The sequence below is a fragment of the Camellia sinensis genome, chromosome 9, assembly GCF_055761805.1.
Source record: "Camellia sinensis isolate YWXY chromosome 9, ASM5576180v1, whole genome shotgun sequence".
Lineage (NCBI taxonomy): Eukaryota > Viridiplantae > Streptophyta > Magnoliopsida > Ericales > Theaceae > Camellia > Camellia sinensis.
This window is the reverse complement of record NC_138969.1, coordinates 105,701,695-105,721,475: the sequence shown is the minus strand read 5'-3', so window position 1 is coordinate 105,721,475 and position 19,781 is coordinate 105,701,695. Positions and strand designations below refer to the sequence as shown.

General features: G+C 36.0%; 1 protein-coding gene across 10 annotated transcripts in view; it reads right to left on the bottom strand.

The window, feature by feature from the left end:
- Nucleotides 1-19,404, bottom strand: part of SS4 (starch synthase 4) — an 84,901-nt gene extending 65,497 nt beyond the window's left edge. For 5 of the 10 annotated variants that reach the window (XR_014340158.1, XR_014340157.1, XR_014340153.1 and 2 more), the window contains exons 1-5: nucleotides 18,963-19,297; nucleotides 8,543-8,777; nucleotides 3,289-3,373; nucleotides 2,103-3,171; nucleotides 1,978-2,029 (exon numbers count right to left, since the gene is read on the bottom strand). Coding sequence is in view for 3 of the 10 variants with exons in the window: in XM_082887385.1 (XP_082743511.1) it covers nucleotides 1,978-2,029; nucleotides 2,103-3,171; nucleotides 3,289-3,373; nucleotides 8,543-8,777; nucleotides 18,963-19,102 (1,581 nt within the window). In the remaining 7 variants the exon portion in view is untranslated. Of the gene's footprint in view, nucleotides 1-1,977; nucleotides 2,030-2,102; nucleotides 3,172-3,288; nucleotides 3,374-8,542; nucleotides 8,778-18,962 lie in introns of all 10 variants that reach the window. The other 5 variants (XR_014340159.1, XR_014340154.1, XR_014340156.1 and 2 more) reach the window with 2 other exon arrangements.
- Between the last annotated feature and the right edge of the window lie 377 nt (nucleotides 19,405-19,781).

The following is a 19,781-nucleotide window of genomic DNA, read 5'->3' as shown; positions in this document are numbered from 1 at the left end:
AAACCCTAACTTGTTGGAGAAGAGAGAGAAAGAGAGGGTGAAGAAGCTGTTGAAAGAGGTGAAGGCCCTAAACTTGTTTAAAGAGGTGGATCGAAGGTGATGAAAATCATGGAAAGAAAAAAAAAAGAACAAATCTAGAATTTCACATAAAGAACATTTAGGGCATCAAGAATTAAAGATTTGGAATAATTTTAAGTCTTCATGTCATTATAGCAGGTTTAGTAATTATGAATATAATGGTAATTTCAATAATTGTTGGACATGGATTATAGGGGTTGCCCATGGATTTTATTTTTAGGTTAAGTTATTAAATTGGTTATTATATATAGGTTTTATTATGTCTAAAATAATCTTGGTGACCAAAAGTTCAAGTTTTCTATTTTGATATTGATGTAGAATTAAAAGTCATTAAAATTTTCTAATATGATTGAAGTAGAATTGAAAGTCATTAAAGTTTCCTATTATGATTGAAGTAGAATTAGAAGTCATAGTTGGTCTAGAATATTAGTAGTTGCAAATTATATTTTTAATTTCTAAATTTGAGTTATAGTCGTTATAGAATTAGGAGAGTCTTTAGCCTATAAGTATATGTGTTATCTCAATGATTAAGTAGAATAGTCAATATTATAAAAATTTGAGATTGTATTTGTGTGATTGGTCTATCCCTTGTGAGGGTGAAGCATCTGTCTCTCTCTCTCTCCCTCTCTTCTTTTTCTTCTTCTTCTTCTTCTTCTACCCAGCAAGGTTATTGTACACGTCACTGTTTATAGTGCTTAGAACAGCCACCCAACAACCCCAAAACACATGTTTTTATTCCTAAAACCCTACCCTTTTACAAACCCTTAAACTCATATATTTTTAATAATTTTGTGGCTACAAAACTCCACTAAATCCAGGCCCATAAGTCTATTGTTGCTACTGCTAGTATACTTATCCCAAGCTCACTACTTGTGGGAAAGTAATCCTTACTTGTCCTACATCAGAAGACCTTCTGAGGTATATTCTTCTTCTTTTCTTTGATTCCTTTCTTTGGTTCTTCATTCTTCCTTTGTCTTCTTCGTTGTTCATTTTTCTTTTCTCTTTTCTGTGTTTGTTGTTTGTTATTCTTCTCTTTTTTCTTGTTTCTCTGTTTTCGTTTTGCTTTCTTTTTTTTTTTTCTTTTTTTCTTTTTTTTCTTTTTTCTGAGTAGCCCGCTTTTTCTTTTATCTGTTTTTTTGGGTATCCTTGTTTGTTGAACCTGAACAGTTTGTTGGGTATCCTTGTGGTTTTCATGGATTTTGTAACCGACGATGGTTGGTACATTGGAATGACATATGTTACGTACTGATGAAATGTAATTGATTGTTATGTCATTTGTGAATGATATTTGATGTTAAAGTGATGAAATGTTTGTTTTTTTAATTTTTGTTAGTGTTATTCTGCATTTTTTAATTACCTTCCAATGATTTTTTATTTTTATTTTTATTTTAGACACATAATAAATAAATATAATTATATATATTGAACATATCCCCAGTATGTCGTGTCCCCCGTTTTTTGAAAATTTTCGTATTTGCATGTCCGTGTCATGTCCCGTGTCCATGCATAGAACATAGCTAACCCCAGTTTCTTTATTCGCCTTGTTTTTTTCTCCTATTGCTTGACCATTCTACTTTTATTTTATAGATGTTGATTGGATTGAGTTGATAATTTGTTAATATAATGAACATGTGTCCGATTTCTAATGATGCATTCCAAATGCTAAACATAAAAGAGCTACTCCAGCTGCTCTCCTAGCTTAAATATCAAAGAAATATTTATAAATAATGTTGGTAAATCTGACAGTGCCCACTATACACACACAGCTTAGACACCCCCAACAACTAACAAGCAATTTGCAATCTTACAATAAAACAAAATAAAGAAAACACCACCCACTCATATAAGTCCATAGGAATAGTACGAAGAAAAGCAAAATCACAGAACTTCTGAGCTCACCTTAGCAACTGGGGCCATCTCTGCTGCAATATGAATGACATGCAATCCTGCACTAAAGATCAACAAGAGGCACACGTTAAAGAATAGTATATATGAGTTACAATTCACTTCTTACAAACTAATACCGTGTTGATGATGATGTCAGTCTCAGAAATGTAGCAATAGCTTCATGCTCATTCTTCTCTTTGCACGCCATGTATGCATCGCAAATACTTCCATCTCTCTTCCACACCATTTCCCTCAACAGCTTTGCATCGTTAGTTGAGATTTTCTTCTCAAGAAACCATCCATCAATCATAAGCAATAAACGACTCCAGAAGTCCCAAGGCATATGATCCACAGGTTCATCCACTGCTCTTCTCTTGCTTTCTTCTTTCAAACTATTGAGTGTCTCTTGAAACTCTTTCACAGATTCTTGATATAGCTCGACACAAGAATGTATCTCCTCATCAGACCTTTGAAGGCGCTCTTCCAGAAGCTTTATCTTCTGTTGCATTAGTTCATTATATTGTTGCAATTTCTCTGATGATGATTTATAGACATTAGCTTCTTCAAGAGATCCTTCCAACCTATCAACCTTCTTCCGGAGCTCCTGGTTTTGCTGTAACACTGAAATAGCTTGATCTGCCTGTTCAGTTGCCTTATCTAGCAATGCCTGCAAGTGCTCTACCTTTTCCCACAAGTTCTTGCATTCAAACTTCAAAGTAGAAAGTTTTGAAACATCTTCCTGAGAGACAGCAAGTTTAAGCTCCAACTCTTTCAGAGCAGATTCCAAGGATGAACGTTCTTCCTCCAGAATTAGAACACGATCGTCAGTTCCCTTAACATCACCAAACTCTGCTTTCAGTGCTTCTAGATCATCCTTCAGGGACATATTTTCTTTCCTCAATGAACTAAGCTCCTCATGGAGGGAATGAACACTATTATTATGCAACAGGGGGACTACTTCATGCACGTCTTGCTTGCCTGCACCAGTGCCACCCCTTGTAGATAGTTCACTTCGTAGCTTCTCCAACTGGTCTTCCATAAGTTCCACATGTATCTTTTGTTGGGCAGCAACTTTGACCCGGGCATCAGTTTCTGCCAGTTTCATCTCTAAAATGTTGATTTCTCCTTGTAAAGTCTGCTTCTCATTGAGAATCATTTCAAGATCTTCAAGTGCACTAACACGAGCTTGGTTGAGAAGAAGTATATCTACGATGCCACGAAAGAAAGTAAAATACAGTTAATACACCTCCACAAATTGAACCAAAAAAGGAAACTGAAAACAGTGCAAAAGTTCATAATTAAAAAAAATTAAATAAATCCTACTTTTCTCCGCATTCCTTATCATGCCAATCAAATCCTGATGATGAATGCTTGAGAGTTGCTCTCCATCATCTGCATCCATTGACTGCTAAACATAACAAGCTTGATTATGCTGTGAATGATTTTATTTTTTCTTTGCTCATTAGGTAAATGAGAGAGAGAGAGAGAGAGAGAGAATTTACAATGACGAATATCAACTAGTATCCAGAAGGGAAAATAAAGAACACTTTTATGTGCAGTAGATTAAGAAGTAAATGATTTTATCTACAATGATCCACACTATTTCTCAGATTCTCCTGAAAAGGTGAAATTGGAGTCAAAGATATAATAGAACTCTTAACAATTCAGCACCCAAACAGAACAAATAAATTTCCTGTAATATTCTCTGATCATGAGATACACTAAATAACTGTTAAGAATAATAATAATAATAATAATAATAATAATAATAATAATAATAATAGCAATGCTATTATTTAATGTGCATAGTCTTTAGGAGGAAACGTGGCATCAATACATAAAAATGCTTGCAACTGGAAAATGATTTGTTTCCTAACACATACCATTGCATCATCTGATGTGACGGGCATCAGTATTAAGTACTTTATACATATCATTCCCCTATTACTATTTCCAGAATTGGCAACTTTAACTATTAAGTACCCAATTCAAACTCCCAAACTCTTATCAATGTAACTAACATAGATATGTGAAGCTTCACCTTGCCAGTGTTTTAAAAAGCTATAGGCGCATTGAGGTGCTAAGGTCGCCTAGGGCTTAAGTGTGAAGAGCAAGGGGAGGCGCGCAAGTTGTTGAAAATAACCAAAATATTAATACAGAAGAAGTTTTTAACATAAAACAAATATTCTTAAAATTTCAAAAATTAAAAAATTAAAAAATTAAAAATAGAACAACATTCAATATTTCAAAAATCATGAAAAATAACATTCAACGTTTCAAAAATAACATTCTATCTTTCTTTTCCCTACACTATTTATCTTTCTTTATCAATTTATTAACGTGATTCATTTCTTTTTTAAGACAAGGAACTCACACCATATAATACCTTAGTGGTTTTAATTTTAAATCTGGACCAAATTGCCTAATAGCTTTAATCATTGGCCCGAAACTGTTGTAATTTACTACATTGAAAGGAATCCCAAAGCCATATATCCATCTTGCAATCCCAGAGCTTTTACTTAATGCCTAGAGCTTTTTTTTTATATGAAAATTGGGGCTCAAAGCATGTGTTTACATTTTATATTAAAGGGGTTGTAATTTCATACGGTTACACATACAAAGAATAAGGATGGAGAAAAAATTTAAATGAAGGGCATGAGACGTGGGGTTGTAATTTCATATGGTTACACATACAAAGAATAAAGATGGAGAAAAAATTTAAATGAAGCGCATGAGGCGTGCGCCTCACGCCTAAGCCTAAGGCACGTGCCTCAAGCGCCTCAAATGCGTCTTTCCTACTACGCCTCACCTCAAGCTATCTGAGGCACCTTAGGTGCGCCTCGCGCCTAAGTGCGCGCTTAGGTGCACCTTTTAAAACACTGCACCTTGCAATTGAAGAAGACAATATGCAAGTGGTTTAAGAACAAGAACAGATTATATGCATATAATAATTCACTATACATTAACCAATTAGGATAACATATAACCCAAGATTGGCATTGGTAGCACACCTTTCAGCAATTTGAAATATTTACTACTCACAAGAACTAACAATCTGAGATTGGGAAACAATAACAAAAGAAGATTTGAACTATAAGACAAAAAGAAAAACCATCAAGAAAATGAGCGAAAGAAAAAATAAATCAGCTACTCCCCATATCACAATTACTTTTGATTATTGCACATTATGAAGCCAATATAGAACGAATATTTTAGCAAAATGATCACAATGTTAGAATAGGAAATAATATTCATTATATTTTTATTTGATTTAATTTTCCCTTGATTGATGTAATGGGTTGGCCCATAATTTATGCCTTATGGCACTCCTATAATTACTCATTATTATCAATATAAAAGGGGATGAGGTCTCACTCATTCCCTATCTCTTTCTCTTCTCTAAACTTTCATGGTATCAGAGCCATGCCCTAGCCAACTCTTCTTCTTTGTTACCCATCACCACAGGTGATCTCCTCTCTCCTGTATGCCATAAGACAGCCTCCACCCATCCACCCGACAGCCTTCACCTAACCCCATAGCCTCATCTCTCCTTCCTCTACCCCCGACAGCTTCCACCCAAGTCTTCCAGTCCCTTCTCTCCCTTCGACAGCTTCATCCAGGTCTCTCAGCCCTTGCTTTCCTCGGGACAGCCCTCACCCTGGCTTCCTTATCTCTCGACAGGCCTCTCCAGCCACTGTCGAGGGTTCCCAGAGCACCGACTAGCCTTCTTGCTGGTCTGGTCGAGTTCATCAGTCCCTCCAGGGTAGCCTGGGGTGATCGCTTCTCTTTAGAAGTATTTTGGTGATGTAAAAACAGCACCGAGGGAGGGAGAAAAAAAATGAAGAAAAAAAAAAAGAAAAAACTAGATTCTTAATTCTTTATGCTTTTATAATTACTGTTATGCTTGTTTCTCCACTTTCATCTTCCGGGTTTGTGATTGGCATCATGTTTGAGGACTAGTTAGTAGATTCTCTATAGCGGATTTGACTAGTGAATCTACTACCACTCAGCCATCTCAAGGCAAGAGTTCTATTATCCCTTCCACTATGACTGATAACCTCAACCCTGGCCTTAAATCACCACCTCTCTATTCAATGGTCAGAATTACCTAGCGTGGTCACAAAGTCTAACTATTTTCTTAAAGAGTAGAGGGAATATGGGATATGTTGATGGGAGGGTCCAGGCACCCAGTATCACAGGCCCTCGTTATGACCAGTGGGAGATCACCAATTCCCTGATTATGGATTGGTTGATACATTCCATGGTTCCGGAGATTGGAGAGGGCTACTTGTCTATGGACACTACCCAAGATATTTGGGAGGCCATAGCTACTACTTATCCTAGGAAAGGGAACTTTTCACAGGCTTTCGAGTTACGTCGTTCCTTTGAGAGGTCAGTATAAGGTGAGATGACTATCCTCTAGTATTTTACCTTCCTTAGCAATGGGTGGAAGCGACTTGATCACCTTTAGGATTACAAGCTTGTATGTCCCATTGAATCTACTGGTTACCGAAAGTTTGGGGAGAAACAACGGGTCTTCAAGTTCTTGGAAGGCCTAAATGTGGAGTATGATCATGTTCAGAGCAAAGTACTTGGCATGGACATGCTTTCATCTTTCCAGGAAGCTTCTGCTTTTGTGCAGAATGAGGAAAGTCGCCGCTCTGCTATGCTTCCTCATGCCACTATTGATTGTTCTGCCTTGGTTTCTGCACCCCTCAAGATGGTGAGCATGTGCCTCGTGGTTCTCATCCTTCTGAGAAGGATCAGCTTTTCTGTGACTACTGTCGTTAACCTCGCCACACAAGAGAGACTTGTTGGAAGCTACATGGGACTCCTTCTGGTGGCCGAGGAGACTGTCCTGGTACTCGAGGGGGTCGGTCTGGTCAGTCTAGAGGCCGATGGGCCAATGCTCGGGCACATCTTTCAGACACAGTTGATCCACCACCTTCATCTCCAGTTGTCTCACCTTCATATCCTCTAAGACAACAGACAATACAAGTGAGGGGAAAGAAAAAGAGGGGGGGGGGGGGGTGGAGCTTATGTATAGGTTTTAATAGGTGAACTTATTGACCAATAGGTCCTATGAGAATTAATGGTATTTTTCATCAAACGCTATTAAAAAAACGTCACTAATTGTTAATTTTCAGCAATAGTTTGAAAATTGTCACAAAACATGTCACTAATTTTAAATTTTAGAGACAATTTAAAAAAAAAATCATCAAAAAAAAAGTCCCTAATTTTTAACTTTTAGTAACAGTTTGAAAAATTCATCACAGAAAAATGTCACTAATGATAAGTTTTAGTAGCAATTTATAAAAACTGTGGCAAAGAAAAGTCACTGATTATCAAATTTTAGTGACATGCAAAAAATCGTTACCAAAAAAAAAATTTGCGACGATTTTACAAGGACTTTATGGGAATTTACTCCAACTATTAGGACTTATAGGTAGTTTACCCCCCAAAAAAAAATGCATCTAATATATGCCTTAAGCAATCAACTGAACTAAACACAAATTTCACATTAAAAACCATACGATTATCCTCACAAAAGCAAAGACTAGGCCATAATTACCAAAGGAGTGCTGTTTTTTTAGTTTGTGCAGAGAGAACAACATAATACAGAGAAAAATTTGAAGGCGAAATTTCTTAAATGCTAAGCAGCATCGGAACTTATGAACAGCTGTGGTTCATGCCACAATGCTCTGCCCTAAATTGCATTGTACCGCATTACACTATAGACTTCATTCTTGCTCTGACTAGTGTACTTCATCAATTTCTAGTGTTAATCTCTGACAAACCAAAAGAAAGCAAAGGTTGATGATATTGGATAGATCTTGTCCAGATCTCTATACTGAATCCACTTGTCTAAACTGGATAAAATTACAAGTCACAATACAAACACTACATAACCATGCAACATAGAAATTATCTAGTTAATCATTGCAATAAAAAACCTAAGCTTTAAAACTTAACACATGTGATTAAACATTGAAAACCTTGCAACGACTGGAATTGAAAAGAAGATGACTTTGATCTCAGAAGAGCAATCAATTTTGAAACACCTACTCCAGTGCTCAGTTCAAATAAATTTCCATTTGAGGCCATAAATAAATGAAATAGAAAATGCTAAAGATAAAAAAGCAACTGCAAATGATTATTATTCTTCACCTCTGTAGGCTACTTAATCAATAAACTAAATCAAATTATCAAGGAAGAAGCAAATAAAAGCTCCCTGCTTACAAACAGATTATGAGGATAAAATTAAAAGAAAAATATGCGTCACTCTAAATTTTATTTTAATATCTCAATCTGTCCCCAAGTAATTTGGCAGTGGAATAGTTGAAATGAATTGAGTTAAATTAATCATTTAATATTCAATATATTGAAGAAACAGATCAACAACCACTTGCTTTGTCGCACTATTGCGAAGACTTAAAATGCTTTACTTCTTTTGGTGATCTGATAGCCTATTGATGATGCACGGTATACATAGAAAAGTTAATATAAAAATAAAATTGAGCAACAAGCAGTCATGCACAATTAAAACCATTAAATTAATAATGTTACTAGATTATACCAAGGGTTGAATCTCATTCAGCAGAGTCAGACTGTTCAAATCTTTCTCATTTGTATCCTCAGTGGCTATAATAAGATCAACATCATCATCAGATATATGTTCACGATTGAAACTCGAGATTTTATCTGTCAAAGGGGTTTCTGATTCAGAGTCCTCGTCAACATTTGTCCTCAAGTTTGCATTTGTCGGAAGCTGTCCAGGAGAGACTTTTCTTGCTGGTCTCTTTTGTTGTGAACTGCACAAATGTCAAAGAAGAAAATAATTGCATAACAGACCACAATATAAGGTTTAAAATTCTGCTACTCACATATAGATGAAAATATCCATAAAAGATAAAGGGGAGGCAACTTTTTATAAAATCGTGTTTAAAAGTCGAATTAGAGTCTACTTTGCTTTCATGAATAAGTCAAACAAAAAAATGGGTTTGATTGCAAGTACAAATCAAATAACTACACCTATTCTACATTCCATGCAGAAGAAAATTAAAAAATATGACCAAGGATTTCAGTAGTTCTACATTGAAATCATCAGTTTGTTAAATGATGAAAGGTCCTGTGAAAATGAGCATCAAATTAAATGTTCATTCATCAGACACCATGCACTATCAATGCATCACTATTCATAACCACAAATACTTGTTTCCAAATTCAAATCTCCACAGAGACAACAGAGTTTCAACGCATCACGGTTGTCAACTGCTTAAATTTGGAGGTGTAGTGATGCAGAGCATCTAAGGAGGAAAAAGAGAAATCTGGGGGCTTCAAGTGGGGCCTACTTGAAACATCAATAACCAAGTTTAGGTTGAGTAGAGGTTTATTTTGAGTTAGTTTTACATAAGTATGCTACTAGTGAGATTTATGTATATGGTAATGAACTCCAAAAATCGAGGCAATATAAATTGTGCAAGATACAGGGTTTCACATTCACTATTAGTTGTTCCCTGAACTATCATCAAGGCTTCAATATAACATTTTTGCTATGAGATTTTTGGCTAGAAGTCCCTCTCAAATAAATTGCATATTGTGATAAGTCCAAGTCTAAGAAGCATGGACACAGACACACGACACCACACAAATACGATACGGACACGCTGACACGCTAATTTTAAAAATAAAATAAAATAAAATTGCAAGACACAACACATGGGAGACACGCATGAAATATATAATTTTATATATTTATTATATGTTATATATATGAATATATCATTCAAAAATAATTAAAAAAATGCAATATGATTCTAATTTCTATAAATTTATATGGTTTGTGCTTTATTATTGCACCATAAGTTGTTTTATTCAAACTTATAATTAGTTTCACATATATCTAAGTGCTAAACACATGTGTCCTTGAAGTGCCCAAAGAATATCCAGGTCTTTAAAAAAAATAAAAAAATAAGACACGTTTTGAAGAGTAACAGACACGTGTCAAGGAAGCGTCGAAAGAGTGTCGGTGTTCGAGACGGACATAACACGGATACATTACCTTCTTAGAGGTGTCTGTGCTTCTTAGAGTCCAAGGCAAAAGATTTTAATGCCTTAGGTCGTTCACTTTATATTTTATATTGTGAAAAGACATGTCTAGTAGTTGTAGTCTTCACCATCTCCACCACCTACCATCGCTAGTCATCATCTCCACCGGCGGTTGTCTCTAGTCATGATCTCCACCATCCACTACCATTTCAGATATACTACTAGCGACCACCATCATCACCATCAATCTTCACTATCATAGATCTAATACCAATGAAATTAGATCTGAGACCGACGACCTCAAATCTGAGTTAAAAACCCACAGATCTATGACCTACCAGAGTTTTCCATTCTCTTTCTATAATGGATAGTAAAATTTTTCTGTCCACATAGAGTAAAATTTTACTCTGGTAATATTATTTATTCAATGTTTTGGTGATTGTTTCATTAATATTTCTACTAATAATAGTAAAATCATAGTAAATGTGGTGGTTAGTAATGGCGATAGTGAAAATTTACTGTTTTAATGCTAAATTTATACATCAGAATAAAATTTTACTTTGTATATAACAGTAAAATTTTACTGTCTACAACACAATGAATTTTGAATAGATTTTCTTATTATATACTAAGTGGTGGTGGTGTGGAAATGGTGGTGGTGATCCTTGGAAAATGGTCGCTAGAGATTCACATCAAAAAGTGTTCGTTGGAAAGTTGATAGTAACTTAGTGTTACATGGACTCGTTGGTTTAGGGTAGAGTACCCACATCGATACCACGTGACACGGGTGCAGGTGTGAGAACTGTGTCAGATTCGACATGGTTTTCTTCGACAGGGCTGACATGAGGGAAGAGTGAAAAAGGATCGTTGAGAATGAGAAACTTACAGTTGATGAAGAAGCGAATCTGGCGAAGGAAATGATCGCGACCACCATCGCGATCTGTCTTCTTCTCTCTCTCTCTTGATCTCTTGATTTGTCTTATTCTCTCTGTCGATCGATCTCTTCTTCTTCTTCTTCTTCTTCTTCTTCTTCTTCTTCTCTCTCTCTCTCTCTCTCTCTCTCTCTCTCTCTCTCGATCTTCCTCTCGTTTTCTCTAACTCTCGATGTTCGCCTCTCTCTCATTTTCTCTCTTCTATCTCTTCTTAACTCGTTTTCTTCTCTGATGTTTTATTTCATTTATAACACACACACAAACACACATATGTGTGTGTGTGTTAATTAAAAATAATGTCTATACATAAATTAAAGCTTGAGTCTATGTATATATTAAAAATACATTTATCTTTTTTCTCATTTAATTGACACACACTCATACACACACACACACACACACATATATATATGTCAATTAAAAATATCAAATCTACAAATAAAAAATTTTAAAAAAAAAGTTTATATACATGAATTAAAAATATTTTTATTTCTTATTTGTATGATATGTGAGACCTACAAAATATGATAATGTCAATAAAAAATAATGTATTAAGTATTTCTAGTATTAGTTATTCAAATAATAAATATACATTCTATTTTTTTAATTTTAAATTTTGATTTTTTTATATTTGGGTAAGTTACACTGACACCCCCTGAGGTTTGGTCTGATTACATCCCACCCACTAACGTTCTGAAAATTACATTCACACCCTTGTGGTTAATAGTCTTATTTCACAAACTCCGCCTATAGTGAAATGGATCTTAGACCTGTTAAGAGAATCTTGATGACATAAACAAAAAGGAAAAGTGACTGAATTGCCCTCTGGGACCTTAAAAAGTCTTTTGTAGCCTTATATCCTATTTAAAACTACCAATATACCATAAAGAAAATGGTCCAATCACAACAACTATCATTTTCTCTAAAACCATAGCAACAAAATATCTACATTATTTTTTTAATTTATGCATGTAAAGGTTTATGGAAAAAAATGTCTTTTGATAACAACGTTAATTCCGTCTAAATAATTACACTGGCAGGGGGGTCAATGTAATTTCCCAAACGTCAAGGGGTGATATGTATTAAACACAAACCTTAGGGGGCGTAGGTGTAATTTACCCTTTATATTTATATACAAAATAAATACAAAACTTATTATATTTATATAGAATTTATTTCTATTCTTGTCTTTTACAATAGAATTCAATGGTAATAAAGGAAAATTATTATATTGAAATGTAAACTAAATACAAAAATATTTTTTACTTGGGGTTGATTTGGGAACATAAAAAAATAGTAAAATTAGCAAAAAAATTCGCTTATTGTTTTCATGTGCCGTGTCCCCGTATCCGTATCTATTTTTTGGACACTTTTTAGCCGAATCCCCGTATCATCCTCACTCATTAGGAATAAGCAAATTTGACACTTAGGCACATAATACCCATATCCGACACCCGCACCCGAGTCTATGTAACATAGATTGTAACTGATGGCCAGAAAACAATCTCTGGAGGCTACCGCAGACTGCCGAAGATCGTGGTGGCTAGTGGAGATGGCAGAGGAGGAAGCTAATAAAATTTCACTTGGGGTATTTTTGTTGCATTTAATTATATTTTGATATTTTTCCTTAATGAATGAAAAAATTTTAGTATGTCATTTTTGCAAGAAAAGTTAAGATTGAGGCATCTCTCAACAAAACCCCCTTTTGTTATTCTAGACACTACACACCTCCAACCCAAATTAAACATATGTCAACTACTTATACCATGTTCCCTAGATTTAACAAAGACAACTAGAAAATGTATCGCACATAGGATAGCATTTCGACAGTTTAATTGGGAAGCAAATTAATCATAACTTCTCCATGCTGAATTTTTTTTTTTAAAAAAAAATATAAATTATAGTAAATCCTATAAGGTATCTAACAATTTTTAGGACGTTCTATGAGGTTTCTAAAATTACGCTAACACCGCTTTGTTAGGAAAAAAAAAAAAAAAAACAATAATATTCCCTTCATTATCTGCCCATGAATAATGCAAATGGAAATCCCTCACATTTCATATTTTAATATTTAACAATTATTCCGTTTTCAAAAATAAAATAAAATAAATAAATAAATAATAAGAAAATAAAAGAGGATGTAAAACGATTTCTATCCATTGCGTAAAAATTAGAAGAAAAAACTACTAAGATATATATATATATATATATAAGCAGCTTCTTATAGCTTCCAATAATTGTTTGCCACTTATCGACTTTACTTGAAGAATTGGACATCACCACATCAAACACCTCCACAATCAGTGTTATTAAAGGCGATAGGCGCACCAAGGCGCCAAGGTCTCCTGCGGCCTAGGATCAAGGCGCAAGGCGAGGCGCAAGTTTCACCGAAATGAGGCGCACCTTATACGGAAAAAAAATATATAATTTAATATAAGTAAATAATTTAGGGTTCAACATAAACAAAATAAAATGGTAAACATTTAGGGGTTGTTTGGGATGTCCTAAATAAGTGCATTTTTTGTCTTTTTGGACTAAAAAGTTAAGGGAAAAAATATGGATGTTTGGGTTAACTTTTTGACTTTTCATGAAAAAATGTGTAATAAAAAATTGTAAAAATTAGTTTGTAGAGGAAAATTAGAATTGGCAGTTGTGCAGCCGTAATTGTTGACTTTTGGTGAATAGTGTTAACTTTTTAACTTTTTGAGTAACTTTTTTGTTTTTGGCTTTTTTTACATACCCCAAACTTGGCCTTAGTGTTTTTTGGAGATTAGGAACAGGGCTAATTTTTCTTCTATCACTGATTTGGAGTTGAATGCCAATGTATTGGCATCTATAATAAGAGTAAGAATCTTCTGTAACTACACCATATTAAATCAATGGTTAGATTTTAAACAAAACCAATTAAAGCAACAATAAAAAAAGCCATCAAGACGCAAGCATTGGGCCAATCAGGCACCTTATCACAGTTGTCTGACTTGGAACACTACAAGGCACAAACCTTGGGACTGGATGGGACTTGGGCCTAGGCGCGCCTTATCGAAATCACCTAGCCTAGAATACTACACGGCGCAAACCTTGGGCCTGGATGGGACTTGGGCCTAGGCGCGCCTTTCATAACACTGTCCACAATCATTCAAAACTCCTCAATCTATTTAAAGTAGTAATGATGGACCATGCTCCAACAATCACCACCCAGCTAGCCTAAAAGGTACAAAAGGGAACAGTTATAGAAGTTTTCAAGTGAACCATGCCATGTTATATCACTCAATTGTTTTAGCAACATAAGGAACTTCTAGGAGATGATTAGAGAACTCCAATAATTCGAAAACTTCAAGCTCCAAAAGGCAATGTACCACTCTCAAAGCTTAAGCACTTCATAATGTATGATGAAGATGTGTTATTCTACTGCTATAATAGTGACATGTTGGCAAAATGAAACAAAGTTGAAAGGGCCACACAATTGATCCTACGAGACTAGACACAAGTCTCTAATAAAAAGTGCAAAGTCAATATCATTATTGGCTGAATGTGGCCTGAAAAGGCATGAAAATGCAAAAGGGTTACCCCAAGTTCTCCGAGTTCCCTACTCCCAATGAAAGCCACGTTAGTACATCGAGTGACATATGGCTCATATTGTAGCCGAGGTTGTTTGACGCCATTAGTTTCTCTCTGATTTGGGGATCCATCTCTCCTCTCAAACTCCTCTCTATTGTGGTAATAAGAGTGTGATCCAGATTGCACACAATTCTGTCTTTCATATGCGCACGAAGCTTATAGAGATTGATTGTCATTTTGTTTGTCAGCATCTTTTGTTGGGCACTATTTTTTTTTTTTTTTTGGTTCAATTGTTGGGCACTATTGATTTGCCTTTTGGTTTCATCCACTTTGCAGCTTGTGAACTTCTTCACCATGACTTCATTGTTTGCTTGATTTTGGTTCTTACTTGACAAACTCTTGATGGCTGTGAAAGGAATGTATTGGATTGAAGTAGTTTTCTTTCGTTATTCATATATTTAGTCTAAGGGTACCTTTTCATTTTTTGGTCATACGGGTTTCTTCCTATTTAATTAATGCAGAACTTCTCTCTATATATATTGTATTTACTCACAACAACTACCCTACACTGATTATCTAAAAGTTCTCTCCCCATAAATAGAGAAGACACTGTCCTAATAAACAATAATAAATCATTATAATATTTCCTTTACCAAGACTAGTTGCTCCGAAAGGGTTTCAATATAAAGTCTCTCGGGTGCATCTCTGATCAAGATATACAAAGAGCATTGAATGAAATTCACTAAACTGAACAATAAGGGCAAGCCAAGTTTTTGAATCATTTGCTTCATCTTGGTTATTACAGGCCTACAATGGAAGAAGCAAACTCACTCCTGTTCGAAGGTGTCAAAAATGCCAACTCCAAGGCAATATGTAGTTGATTTGTGAAGTATTGCAACACCTTGTCCCTTTCACACTCAGGGCAATGGATTTTTCTAAACCCCTTAATCCCCTTCCCAGAGACATACTTCGATTCTGGTTGAAATGAAGCCCCATACTAATTGGGTTCAAGTCATACTAGTGCTTCACTGCACCACTAGCCCAATAATTGCAAATTTCAAATGTAAGTATGTTATTTAGAGGTTGGCAATGACAAGGTTATCTTACTAGACAATGGAACTCTATTTGTCAGTCGGCATGTCGGACAGTTGTTAGTTAAGTATAATGTTACGCACCACAAAAACCTTCCTTTAAGTTACCTTTAACTTCTTTTTCCCCACCTCCACTCCTAGAAATTTTCAGCTCAATATCTTTTTGGCCTAATTGATTTCAAAAGCTAAAACAATATCAAGGATGAAGTGCTCAAACTTCAAAGAGGGCATCTCAAAATCAATCCCATCTTTGTTCCCCATCCCCGAGAATACAAATTTCTACCTCCCAAGTCACAAAATCTTTAAACAAGGCAAGTTGCCTTGTTCAGTTCAGTACTCACCCCATGTAGGTGACACCATGCCACACCCATGCATTGAGGGAATTGTGAAACCTTCAGGCAGCACCATCAACGTAAGTACGAAAGAATGCAAATATCGTTAAAAGGCCTCTTCAATTGTAAACAAGGGCACACACACGTGGTAGCTCTTAGTCATAACCAAATTGAAGAGCAACTATGTGAGGGATGTAACTCGCTGAACAAACCCTACCTTTAGATATAGGTCATTCAAGCTTTAGTCAACCAAAATCTCTACACGTTTAGAAAAAAATCAGACCTTGCTATCTCAACGACTATCACGACATATGAGCGAAAGGCAAGCTTAACGTCCATATCTATCACAAGCCCGAACTCCCTAAGCTTCATGGCTTGCCCCACTCGTCTATACGCAAAAGCCACATACAAGTTTCATCATGTTCCTTTCTCAATCCAACACATTTATTCATTCTTCATTGAAGAAATGAGGTGAAGGGCCAACCTATGGAAATCTTTTGTAGACGAACATCTCCAAGAATGTAGGGTTGACGTACATAGAAAGATCCTAGCATAACATCCAATCAAACGCTCATGGTTCTCTCTCAGCATGTCCAATCTCCAATAAACAATACCAATGAATAGAAGTCCATGAGTAAACAAGCAACCATGAGCAAAAATGGTTGTTGCTATGAAAAGGCTCGAACAAATAAAGTGAGAAAAGCCAACAGAGTCCAAGAACACAGTGTTGAGGAACATTGAAAGGTCATAGCACCCAATCGAGCACTCGTGGTTCTCTTTAATTGTGTCTAACCACCAAGAAACAATGTCAACCTACAGCAATCCAAGAGGAACCGAGCAACTGTGAGCTCAAACGGTTTCCATACAAAAGAAGTTGGAAGTAGGACCTTCCATAACAATGGGAGATGGACATAACACTAAGTACCTTACAAGTGTTTGATGAAATCAAGGCCTCGATAATAAGGGTAGCCTTGCTCCCAACTGGCTTTTTTTGGTTGTCTTCTTCTTCGGATAGTCTGTAAACAAATAACAAAACCACCTCCTGAAGGTATGTTTGTGGTCAATCATTGGGAACTCCTCCAACCCCCCCCCCCCCCCCCCCCCCCCACCAATCACCTTACCAACGGGTGCCACACTTGTCAAGGAAGCTGTATGTCTCCCTCACTGCATCAATAAGATTGCAGTTCCATAAGTCAACCTCACCTAAAGTCACAATGCATAATAGGTTGGAAACGTCTTCCAAAGTAAGGTGTAATTGTCTTCAACTAATAAAGAAGGTGTGAGTACCCATAATCCACCACAGCGGCCAAACTTCTAGCAAATGATTATCATGAAGCATAGATAAACTTCCTGTGCTTTGGATTGCCAACTTAAATCAAAGCCCAAACCAATGCTTCTCTAAATTGTTTTTATGTTGTAACATTCAAATGAGATGAAGAATAATGGATGGCTACCTAAAAGTAATCATCTTCATGAAGGCACCTCGTTGCCACTGCTTTGGAGCTAGTAATGTTGGAGGAGCCATCCCCAAACTATGCGACAGATAGTGCATTGCACGTCGAGAACGTGCGCATTGCCATTGAAGAATGATACAATTGAATGAGACAAAATCTGGTCGAACGAGAAGAATAAAATTAAAGTTTGTACCCAAAGGAGAATTGCCAAGGCAAACTTGTGTGTGAGAGCAAATAAAGTAAAGAATGAAATGAGACCATTATATAGTGTCCCGAAATTCATTCTAACAATGCTTTGCAAAACACAACATTCGGCGAAACCATCATAATATTTCATATTTTGCAGGCAGTCCATTAATTGAAAAGACATAATCATTGCATAGAAATCCATATTTGCAAACGCACAAAGAAAACACATGCCACTAGGGGGCATTGTTATTATACACATGCGACTAGGTTAGGTAGGAATCTCAGAAAATATAAAAACTCTACCTATGCTTCTGCACAGATCTCCACATTGTGTGATGCGTGCAGGAGGAAATGTAGAAATATCTTATATACTGTCACATGTTGGAGACACGTAGGTGGCAACATGTACCTTATAAGTCAACATGGAAACCTGCACGTGGTAGTCCTCAAGAGACATGTATCGTCCATGTGCTTGGTCTTAAGCAAATGAAATCAAAGGATTAACAAGCATCTCGTACAAGCTTAATCCCAAAGACTTTCATCTTTGTGAAGCCTTGTTGACCTGATGTCCTGCGGGTCTAAGCTATCATATAGCAGCAAAAGTCATACCACGCACCTCGTTACTGCAGAATTAATATGGTGGGATCTATTACTCAAGTACCACTTGTCATATACCCCACCACTCAAGTGCCTAAGACAATATTTAGGCATACTAGGGATCTTGTGGCTTGGAGGATTCGCCCTGACACTATGCCTCACGACGCTACTAAACCTATGTACGGAATATCAAGAATCAAAATCATGCCCGAACTCTATACTTGGAGCACTTATACTGCCCTGCCTCTATTTTTCTTTATCGGACTGCTCCATCTCTTTCCGAGCCACCCTCTTAACACCATGTCAAACCCTTCCACAACTGGTTCTGAGAAAATGTGTACAGTGAGAAAGGAAAGGGACAATTGACTTCTTCACACACTACTACACAGAAGGAAGAAAAATAAAAAGAATAAAAAAAATAAAAAGGCACACGCAATGTAAACAATAAAATCACGCAAAGGCAAACCCGCAATCAACGAACTTCAATTACATTAAAAGAGATTTCTTGTCTTCAAAATCCAAAGAAATAAACAAAACTTAATAAAAGATAGGACTTTTTGTATTGAGCGGAATACTGATTGGTTCTCATGAAATTAGAAGAAATGTTTTGTTTTGTGCGATGAAATAAGGGTTCAGATTCTCCATTACATCATTCTAATGACTGTTGTAAACTTATTATTATATTTCAAATCAAATATAAAAAATAAAAATAATAACAAAAGCTTAAATACAACTATTGATGCGATTTTATTATGAAGAGAATCAGAATTGATGAAGTAGTGAGAGAAAGTACACCTGAAATTACGCTGTCGCATCTTACACGAGGCTGGAAGCGAACGGTAAGAAGGTAAAGGAGAGAGGCGTAGATTGGAGTGCTTACAGTTGAGGACATTCCATCCATGGCTCAGAAAACACGACGATAGCTTCGCGGCCATTGAAGCTATCTCTCTCTCTCTCTCTCTTTCTAGAAAGAGAAAGAGAAAGAGAAACCGTTGCTTGGACCCAACGACTTCTTGTAAATATGGCTAGAAAAAGTTAATCAGATCCATTTGTGTCCGGGTGGGGGAGTTCAAGTGGGAAACCTGAAGATATCTTGGTGGGTGTAGCTATACAATAAAACAAGTGAACACACATGGCCACGTCGCAAGATCATCTTATCTTAATCAAACGGTGATGGAGCCTAGTTGACCCCACAGTTAGTCTAGTCGATCACGGTGTTCTGATTCCAAAGTTCTATTCTGTTCTTAGAGTTATGTTTGAAATTTTAAATAATTTATTAAATTTTTTATCAAAATTTTCACATAGATATGGGATCTCATACATGTGAATTTGTGTGAATCATATACCCAAATGAAAGTTTTGTTAAAAATTAACAACATTGATAGAGACTCCCTCCAATCACCGCTCTTACCACCCCCGCACAAACGTTGCCGGTGGTGATTGGAGGAGAAGGAAAAAAAAAAAAACAAAAACTGGCCAATCAAAGAGAATGAGGGTCAAAGAGGGTGGGAAGAAAAGGGAGTTTGAAACATTTTTCAAAAATTGAATAGATTATTTGACATATGTAACATTTTGTTTCTGTTCTATTCTATTCTTTCCTACGGACATGGGGCC